We start from the raw sequence: 10,643 nt of genomic DNA on the forward strand, positions 1-10,643 counted from the left end.
TGTTCCTCTGAGGATCGAGGGGAGTAACAGACAGACGGGCGGGGGAGAAAAAAGGCGGCAGGGTAGGGGGGTAAGACAGGAAGGTATTCGGAACTGAAGCCGAAAGGGGAGCGCCAAACTGTCGACGCCGGTTGATGTTTTTTGGGTGTCGGAGCCGCGTGTCTCTCCTGGAGGGCCCGGCTCGCCGGGGCGCTGATTAAAGGGCCACGCTTATAAAATACGACTATAGCACGTTCTGGGCCTGTGTAATTATGGAAGATATATATTCGTCTATATCTTCCAGAGGGGAAATTAGCTTTTGCAGCCGTGGGGATGAAGGCTGCAAAAGACAACATCAAAGCAAAAAGAAATTAGACAGGATTCAACTGAAAACAGTGAGTAAAACATGCATGTAGCATTATGCGACACATTACATTACATACAATAAAATATATTATAATAATATTATATAATAATATTTAAGATTATATCGGCAGAGAGCTGTTTTAATGTTACACTGAATATAGTCACAATATTAATAGTACAGCAGATTGTGATGTTGGTTGTGTTATGGATAAACCTGGACACCGGAAAAGTACAGTTAATAATAGATATACAACAAATACCCAGGAGTATTGAAAGTACCTCAAGGTGGTTACGAAGGTGATGGTTACCCCCCCGCACAAAAAGATGAAAGTCATTTTTCCCAGTTCCAAACCTTACTTTGCCCTCGAATCCTCCTAGCTGCAACATGCGCCCCCCTCCCCTCCACCGCCACCACCACCACCCTGACCAGTGCCACACCTTCCTCTCCTTCAGCTCCGTCTGCCGAGTGAACGGCGCGTCGGGTTCCCAAACGAGGGTCCGCGGCCCCCTACGGGTCCACGAAGGAACTGCGACGGGTCCGCAGCCAAATTATTTTTTTTCCATGCCGTTCAACTTTAATCTTAAACATTGTTTTTAAACGTATTTATTTATTTATTTGTTCATTTTGGGGCGGTGGGTACTACGAGGGCGGGTTTTTTTTTTTTTTGCGAAGTTTGTCACTGAGGTTTAAAAAGTTGTGGATTTTGCACTCCACGTAAACGGTTTATTATAGGCAGATATAGATGAAAAGATTTATTTTTTTGTCATCCCAAACTTTTTATTATTATTTTTTTTTTAATATATATATTTTTTTGAAGGGGTGGGGGTGGGGGCCCAAAGTGGCCCTGCCGTGGAAACGCGTCTGGGACCCAACGATAAAAAGCCGGCGTCCGTGGGGACGACGAGGGCACGCGCTCCTCCGTCGGCGCGCGGCGTGCCAACCGGCACAAAGATTCCCACGTGACGACGGAACTGCCCCTCCCTCCTCCTCCTCCTCCTCCCTCCTCCTCCTCCTCCCTCCTCCTCCTCCTCCCTCCCTCCTCCTCCTCCTCCTCCTCCCTCCCCCCTCCTCCTCCTCCTCCTCCTCCTCCTCCTCGCACACACCTCCAATCCACACACACGCACGCACACGCGTACGCACGCACGCACACACACGCGCGGAGCCAATTCCACCCCGTCGGCGCGGACTCGCTCAGTCAACTCTGCAGCGCCCGCTTCCACGGAGCTCCACGCCGGACACGGAACACAAGGGAAACAGAACAACAACACGCCGTGACTTCTGCCTTTCAACGGGATTAAAATGACACCGGGCTGAAACTTTCCACGGACTTTACATCGCCACCCCCCCTCCTCCCCTCCCCGTCCCCACGTCCCCACGCAGCGGCTTAGCGCCATCGCTCCGGGGGGGAAACATGCCGGAGCGAATCAGCATTTCGGACTTCGTGTTTCTGACCAACGAGGACCTGGCGTCGCCGGGGAGCTCCGCGTTCCAGGCGAAAATGAGCGACTGCCGCAACACGGTGTCCTGCGTGGAGGAGGTGAGGGGCACCGGGGGGCGCGCACCGCTCGGTGGAGGCGGAGGGGGCGGGGGCGCGCGCACCTTTTGTTTGCGTTTACCTGTGCAGCAGAGGGGGAGAGACGCTTTTATTTTTACTTATTATCCATCGACTTTTATTATTATTATTTTTTTTTACTGATATATATGCATCTAAATAAATTAAAAACGTATTGTTGGGGAAAAGGGCGCGGGGTCATGTGGGGTCCCCCCACTCTAACCATAGCATGTGGGTGATGCGATGCGGATCTAGTTGTATAGGGGGGGACCCCAAAACATTGTCACTAGTGTTATTTTTGTCAAACTTTCTAGTAAAGATTGGGTAGTGCATTAAAAAGCCATTTTAATCATGAAAGTAATACAATGAAACCTGCTTATTCTTTGTTTATTTTTATTTATTTATTATTATTGTTGTTGTTGTTGTGGGATTAAAAACATGTTTTTGCTTCTTCCCATTGAGAATGAGCTAACTTATTAAATGAAAAGAGAGGACTTTCCAAAAAAAAAAAAAAAAACCCACACGTGACGCACTTTACCTGCAGCACCTGGCGAAGCTGGGAGTGTGGCCCTTGGACAACACTGGCGGCGCACGGGGAGCACAGTGAACTTTGCCGCGTGTCTGCAGAGGGCCGGAGTGTGCACCTGTGTGTTTGAACTAGTTCCTCGGCGCTTCAGGGCCGCCCTCGGTGTGCGAGGGGGTTTGTTTGAAATCACTTTTACTCTTGGCTCTGTGCTCCCAAAGTTCCCCTGCAGGCAGAGCAGCGGCGGCAGCAGGAGGAGGAGGAAACAGAGAGAGAAGCTGCTGGAAACTCTGTCATAACACAGACACGTCCAAAAAGTCTGCTCCGCACTGTACACACTTCCTTGTCGGCGTCAGAGCGCCGACAAGGGCCGGCGGTTTGTTTCTGTTTTTTCGATGAGACTCACGTTTTCAGAGTAAGGGTTCCATCCCCGGCGCGAAAGAAATACTCCCCACCCGAATGCATATAATGCAGTCCAACGACGTATTAGGCGGCGTCTACGGTGCATCTGCGAAACACACAGACAATAAGTCCAGGCAGCTGTCTGATCTATTAATGTTGTCTAATATCATTGTTTATGGCGGTGACGCGCTGGGAAACACATATCTGGAATAGCAGCTTTGGGAAGGGGAGCGTCGGAATGCCGCACATTCGCACACAGAAGCGCAGGCAGACACACACATGCCACGAAATATAGCCTCTTTATAGATGGCGGTATTGTTTATATACATATTCCCCGTGGGCAGTGCTGAGGAGACATGCTCGGTCAACTGTTTGGTAATATTTGGGCGTGTGTGGCGGTCAGGGAGACAGATGCAGACGCTGCTCATTGGAGGGTTGCCGCTCTTTCTTCTATGTTGATAGAGAGAGAGAGACGTTATGATTATTCATAAAACTCTTTGAATTGTACAATGGGTTATACGGGTAGAAAGTGTTGTCGGTATGAGGCGTTATCTTATGTCACTACATTTTGGATTTACCACTTGGACCTCGGAGTTCACTTCTCCCCGTCTCCATAGTGACGCTCGGTCATAACAACAACTTTTAGAAGTGGATGCCAAGTTGGCAACCGTGCATCAGCTTTCATCTGCTAGGAACAAGGAAATGGTTTGCCGGATTTTTCCTATTTTAGAATTTAGACAGAGCAGTAGATAAACCGAGCGATCGATCGATAGAAAGAGGCAGCCAGACCCCCCCCCCCAAAAAAAAAGATCAATCCGGTCGCCCGGGGCAACGGGGCAACTATGGTTTGTCGAGCCCTGGTATAACATGGCGAGAAAAGAATGTTGTTGAGATCAAATTATGCACTGCACTGCTGTCGGAGGTGGAATTTGGAAGTGGAAAACCTCCTGTATCTGCCTCGGTTGAGGCTGGGACGTGAAGTTAAAGGTTGACGTTGTCAGGGTTGGTGTAAGACAATGAGAGGAGCAAGTCGGAGGGTGGAGGTCACCCTGTCTGTCTGTCATGTCATGTAAGCATACACCCTGATGTCTCAACACCAACACACTGATGGGTGGGGCAGCTTTGTGCGGATCCTGTCTAATAGAGGTGTGTGTGTGTGTGTGTGTGTGTGTGTGTGTGTGTGTGTGTGTGTGTGTGTGTGTGTGTGTGTGTGTGTGTGTGTGTGTGTGTGTGTGTGTGTGTCTCTCTCTCTCTCTCTCTGTCTCTCTCTCTCTGTCTAGCTTCACATGTGTCACAAGCTCCAACAAACACAACCTGTTCCTCCATCCAGCACCATCCCCCCTTTTTTTTTTTCTTTCCTCCATGCTTTTTATTTTTTATTTTTTTACCGTCGGGCCGACAAAGCCGCCTCGCAAAACGGTGGAAATTGTAGCGGCGGCGGAAAAACCGGTCGCTGCTAAATCACTTTCCCATCCCACGTCTCTTTAATTAGAACGAGCGGGCTGTGTGTAAACAATGCTGGCGTACAGGGACGTGTCTCTGTAAGTCTGGGCTCTAACTTGTCCATTTAAGTTATTTCTGGTGCCATGTGGGAGGGGTGCCGTGTGTCTGGCTTGTTTTTTTTTTTTTTTTTTTATTGTTTTGTTTTTTTTAGGAGAATAAAGCAGGTTGCAGAGTGAAGGCCAGAATGCAGCCCTGGTGCCCGGACCTTTTAGTTGAGTTGAAAAGTAGAAAACGAATCACCCCGACGTAAAATAATTCTAGTCAAAGGGAAAGTGCAACGTTGACATTTCTACCTAAAACGTATGTTAGTACTCGCCCTTAAATGTAGTTAAGGTATTAAAATGAACAATACCTGTCGTATCCACTGTGCTGATACAACAGCGAGCGAGAACTTTAAATCATACGATTTAAAGTGCGACTGCAGCTTTTTTTTATGCAGATGATGCTCGTGCAGATCCAGATTATAATTTATAAACAAATACATAAAAATTATGAAGAATATTAATATAAATCCCGATTCTTTTTTTTGTTATTCTATATTTTTTATTTAAACTAAAATACTGTGACTGTGTTAGACATGTAGTGGAGAAAAATAAAAAAAGTAAAAATAGATATTTGCTTTGAAATGTGCTGGAGTGGGACTGGGAAGTTTTTCCGAAACATGAATATGTACTTGAGGCAAAAGGACATTTGGACATTTGGAAAATGTACTTTCCACCCTGCGTGAGAAAGCTGCAGAGCGACTGTGGGACAGACAGGAGTTTATTGCGTGTGGAGTGACATCATCCAGTCTTACACCTGACAGACTGTCTGACTCACCTATTTACCTCCAAACACACAAGCACGCGCACACACACACACACACAGACACACACACACACACACACACACACACACCTTTGTTTTTAACCGTCTCAATTCTCTTTATTTTGTTTTAGTCTCTGGAGATGGACCAGACAACTCTGCAGAGGATGAAGAAGACCATCAAAGCCATACACGCCTCTGGACTCAGTGAGTGTACAGGCAGTACACACACATACACACAAATACACATATACACACACATACAGATACACACATGTACACGTACATACACATACACGCAAATACACATACACGTACATACACATACGCACTCATAAACGTACATACACGCACATACATACACGTACATACACACTCATACACGTACATACACATAGACTCACATACACACACACACACACACATACAGATACACACACATACAGACAGTACACACATGTACACGTACATACACGTACATACACATACATACGTACACACTCATACACGTACGTACATACACGTACACACGCATACACGTACATACACATACGCACTCATACACGTACATACACATACGCGCACATACACAGACATACACGTACATACACACTCATACACGTACATACACATAGACTCATATACATACACACACACATACAGATACACACAAATACAGACAGTACACACATGTACATACACGTACATACACATAGACTCACATACACATACACACACATATACACACACACATACAGATACACACACATACAGACAGTACACACATGTACACGTACATACACATACACACACATATACACACACACATACAGATACACACACATACAGACAGTACACACATGTACACGTACATACACATACATACGTACACATTCATACACGCACGTACATACACATACACTCACATACACGTACACCCAGATACACATACATACACCGACACACATACATGTACTTACACATGCAAACACATACATGTACACACACACATACACATGCACATACACAAACGTACACATTTACATACAGACACATACACATACACACACATAAACATACAGGTACACATACACACGCACACACAGGTATAGGTGGTTTATGCTCATCTAGAAAAACCTTCTAAAACCAGATTATTTGGCACTATGTTGACTTAGAACAGCACTATAACATTTTTTAATCGTGAAAGTAAATCAATGTATCGTCATCTATATCATATCAAATATTTTTAAATGATATATCTTTAAAATGGTGTGTGTGTAAGACACAATGTCTTACACACACACACACACATTCACACAGACAATGCAATAAATTAAATTTCTGTGTTTATATTCTACAATCTACACACACGGATAGATCATAGAAATCCACTCGGGATGACGTCATCAGGCTACCGCGGCCTTGTTTACGAGCGAGGCTCCTGGTTTTGGGGCGTGTGGAGGATGTGGGGAGGTCGTATTTACTTTGAAAAGAAAATGGTGTGTAGGTTTTTTATGGTGTGTGGAGGTTCAGGGGCGTGTTTACTGGTCAAATGCTGTGTTTAGATTGATGAGAAAGTACGCGTGGGTTCTGCAGTGCGTGTGTGCGGAGGCTCGGGCGATCACATCGTGTATTAAGTTTTAACGTTTTTTGGTTTTTTTAACATCGTCTTGATTCTGCAATGACGTTGAAAGAATTGCAGATTCCCACACTACCGGCAAAATTCTAATTGGACTATTTTTTTTTTTGAGAAAACCGTAAAAACAAGAGAAAAAAAATAATAGATGGTTTAAGATGTGATTTGATTTCTGCAAAATCCAAAAATAATTGGAATTGGATTATTTCGGGAGGAAAAAGGGGAAAAAATGCAAAATACCATGGAGGGAGGGAGGGAGGGAGAGGGAGGGAGGGAGGGAGGGAGGGAGGGAGGGAGAGAGAGATTTCCTCAAGTTGTTTTTCTCTGTCTGCTGCTTCACATTTAGCGGCTTGAACTCATAGTTTTGAGAAAGCGTGAGTCAGACAACCAGCCGCCCAGAATCCTAGTAGTACAATATCAGTTTTAATACTATATCCTAGTAGTACTATATTGGTAATAATACTATATCCTAGTAGTACTATATTGGTAGTAGTACTATATCCTAGTAGTATTATATCGGTAGTAGTACTATATTGGTAGTAGTATTATATCGGTAGTACAGTAGTACTGTATCGGTAGTAGTACTATATCCTAGAAGTACTATATCGGTAGTACAGTAGTACTTTATTGGTAGTTGTACTATATCCTAGAAGTACTATATCGGTAGTGCAGTAGTACTGCATTGGTAGTTATACTATATCCTAGAAGTACTATATCGGTAGTACAGTAGTACTATATCGGTAGTAGTACTATATCCTAGTAGTACTGTATCGGTAGTAGTGCTATAGGATGGCCGTAGTGGGATGAGTAGTACTCGCTGACCTCTATGAGGAGGAGACACAGCTGCTCCATTGATTTCCCATAATCCACTTCTGTTTTGTAATTATATTCTGGGACCATCTTCTGGCACATGCTGCCGAGAGGCGAACAGAGGGTTTTTTTTTTGTTTGTTTTGAAGTCGTGTTTGATTTGATGGGTCCTGTTATTAGCCCGTTAGCTTCAGCTCTGTTGGATGCACGTCAATATTTGATGTGGCATGTCCTTGAAATTACTGTTTTTTTTTTTTTTTCCCCTCAAATTTGTGCGGTTATTTAATTTCCGTGCGGAACAATTTTCTCTGCGACCTGCATAGGCCGTCGCAAACGTGCTGCAAAAGTGGATCTTTCTCGAGGGGGGGCCCAGACAAGACGTCCGATTGATGCTTCGCCCTCGCCATAAACAACAGTGATTTCTTTCATTGATTTCCCGCATTGACACCATTCAATGCGTTCTTTCATTTCGTTTCATTTCTTTCTTTCATGCTCTCTTGCTTTCTCCGCCCATTCCTCTCTCACTCTCTCTCTCTCTCTCTCTTTTTCCCATTAAAGTGAAATCATATGGTCCGGTTCCAGTAATGCCAGGACTGGAGCCCCCCCCCCCCCCCCCCGCTGAACCCCTCAATCAGCGCTGATGCTTTTCATGTACGGCAGCAGGCTGACTCACACACATGCACACGCACGCACACACACACACACACACACACACACACACACACACACACACGCTTGCACCGTCTCACACACACATGCACTTCCTTGGCTCTCTAATTCCGCTAACCAACCGACCACCGCCTTCTGTCACCTCTGCCAAGATGTGGCCGGTGGTTTCTGCAGATAAATGCCAGGAGATTTCCCTTTTTCTTCTTCTTTTCCCCGACCACCGCACGACAAACACAAAACAACGCGCGGACGCACGCACACACACACACACACACACACACTATGGCTCTACCACCAACGGTTCCATACTTCCTGCATAAAGTCACCGTTCTGTTCTGCCTGGCTGCGCTCCCCGTCCCTTTCTGTTCGTCGACATTAATCCTTCTCGTCTCCCGGCCGCAGCCATTAAACCAAAAGCTTTGTACCGCTCTCCAAGTCCAAACTACGACAGGGGACTTTGGCTGCCTTGGTTCTGTTTATTTCTTCTTCCGTCTGCTTAGTCTACAGCGGATGCATCAACCTTTTAGCTGCAGTCGACGTCGACCTTCAATGCTCGATGTCTCACGTGTCAAGTATGCCTCTGCTCGTTGGTTGAGAATGTCCTTAAAGATGTATTTATACGCTTAGGCTTCGGATCCCCGCTGGCAATTTACCTTTCAGTCCGTCGGCGTAAAAAAAAAAAATATATCTGTTTTGGGATCGAGACCCGACAAGGGGGTCAAGAACCTGGCCGTGGTTTAAGTTGGAAACGGGCTCCGTTTCGGGCCGCAGGCCGGGCGCAAACACGCCGAGACCGAACCGGGGCCCGGATGTCTGGATCTCTGTCCCGTGCTTTCAACTGGAGCCCGCGTCTGTGTTTCAGCCCACGTGGAGAACAAGGAGCAGTACATCGAGCTGCTGGAGAACCTGGGCAACAGTCACCTGACCCAGGACAACAACGAGGTCTCCACGGGCTTCCTCAACCTGGCCGTGTTTACCAGAGAGGTCACGGCACTCTTCAAGAATCTGGTAAGGGGAGACCCCGGGAGGAGAGGAAACCAGGGGTGGGGAGGGGTGGAAGCTCAACTAAAATTAGCCGCCCGCGACCGCGGCGCCGCGTCGGAATCAGAACCTGTATCGAAAGTCGACACATTGGCGCCGTGGGGTTGCCGGTTCGGTCGCCCGCGGCTTCTCTGTCCCCCTCTAGGACCGCTCCTCCTCTAATGTACTCACCTCCTGAGGCTAGAACTTCCTGTATACCTAACCTATATACAGATCTTGTGTGAATGCAGAGTGGTTCTACACACACAAAAACACACACACACACACACACACACACACACACACACACACACACACACACACTGCCTTAAGGTGTGATTTACCGTAACCATGATATTGAAATCATTAATCTCCCTTTTACGGTGCCTCAGTGGGTCTACGCCCAATGACCCGAATCATGCGTGGAGTGCCACAGCTGGAAGGTCTAAGGGCATTGCGTGGCGGGAGACCCCCCAAATTAGTCCCGTGTGTGTGTGTGTGTGTGTGTGTGTGCGCGCGTGCGCGTGTGTGTGCGCGTGTGCGTGCGCGCATTGGAGGGTTTTTTCAGCTGCTGCACACTCAGGAGTCTCCAAAACCTGGAACAGTCTCGAACCCTCCCACTGATAGTCTCCATGGTGACGATAATTCATCCCAGATCTTCATGTGTGGAAAGGGCGTGGACACCGTAGAGCCCCCAGCTGTCAATCAAGGCCAAGGGAAATACGGCCAGATACCTCAACTAAGATTTAAGGACCCCTACTCAAAAAGTAACACGTGTGCTCGAGCTTTAGGAGTCGGTATTTCCGTGTGTCAAAGCTCCAGGCTTTTTCTTTTTTTGTTTTTCTTTTTTTTTTTTTTTTTTTCCGTGACCTCAGATTCTGGAATCCAACCAAAACAATGCAAGCAGGTTAAATTCTCTCTCTCACTCTCCCTCTCACTCTCCCTCTCACTCTCTCTCTCTCTCTCTCGCTCTCTCTCTCTGAGTTAATATGTGCAGGTGAACTCTGTGGTCTTGGACAGTTTCAGGGAAGACCGGGGCGTGTGCCAAAATCTCTTCCAGCAGCACAAGCAGGGGAAGAAGCCTGCGCTGTTTATAGACGAAAGACAAAGCTCCGTTCCACCGGACTTTCAACCGGGCTTCGAGTGACGTGCTCAGGCACAATGCATCACAGAAGTTCGTTATCTTTCATTGTGGGGGATAATGAGTCGTTAGTGGAACGCGACTCCGAAACAGGGCTGATGAGGTTAACCGTCGCTCAGTTTCATTCCTTGAGCTGGCTGAACACACTCGGTTTATATATCCTTTGCTCTTGCGACGCGCTGCCAAAGTCTCTCTACCATTAACTGGTTTGATAAGAGCAGAGAGAGAGAGAGAGAGA

At 46.6% G+C, this 10,643-nt stretch overlaps 1 protein-coding gene across 1 annotated transcript in view; it reads left to right on the forward strand.

Moving 5' to 3' along the window:
- Window positions 1-1,755: 1,755 nt before the first annotated feature.
- The window catches only part of asap3 (ArfGAP with SH3 domain, ankyrin repeat and PH domain 3), a 20,269-nt gene continuing 11,381 nt past the window's right edge, over window positions 1,756-10,643 (forward strand). The window contains exons 1-5 of the mRNA XM_080011987.1: window positions 1,756-1,883; window positions 5,265-5,337; window positions 9,107-9,252; window positions 9,920-10,038; window positions 10,285-10,407. Coding sequence (XP_079868113.1) covers window positions 1,758-1,883; window positions 5,265-5,337; window positions 9,107-9,252; window positions 9,920-10,038; window positions 10,285-10,407 — 587 coding nt within the window. The 5' untranslated portion in view covers window positions 1,756-1,757. The remainder of the gene's footprint in view (window positions 1,884-5,264; window positions 5,338-9,106; window positions 9,253-9,919; window positions 10,039-10,284; window positions 10,408-10,643) is intronic.

This window comes from Zeus faber (genome assembly GCF_960531495.2).
Source record: "Zeus faber genome assembly, chromosome: 13".
In the NCBI taxonomy this organism is placed as follows: domain Eukaryota; kingdom Metazoa; phylum Chordata; class Actinopteri; order Zeiformes; family Zeidae; genus Zeus; species Zeus faber.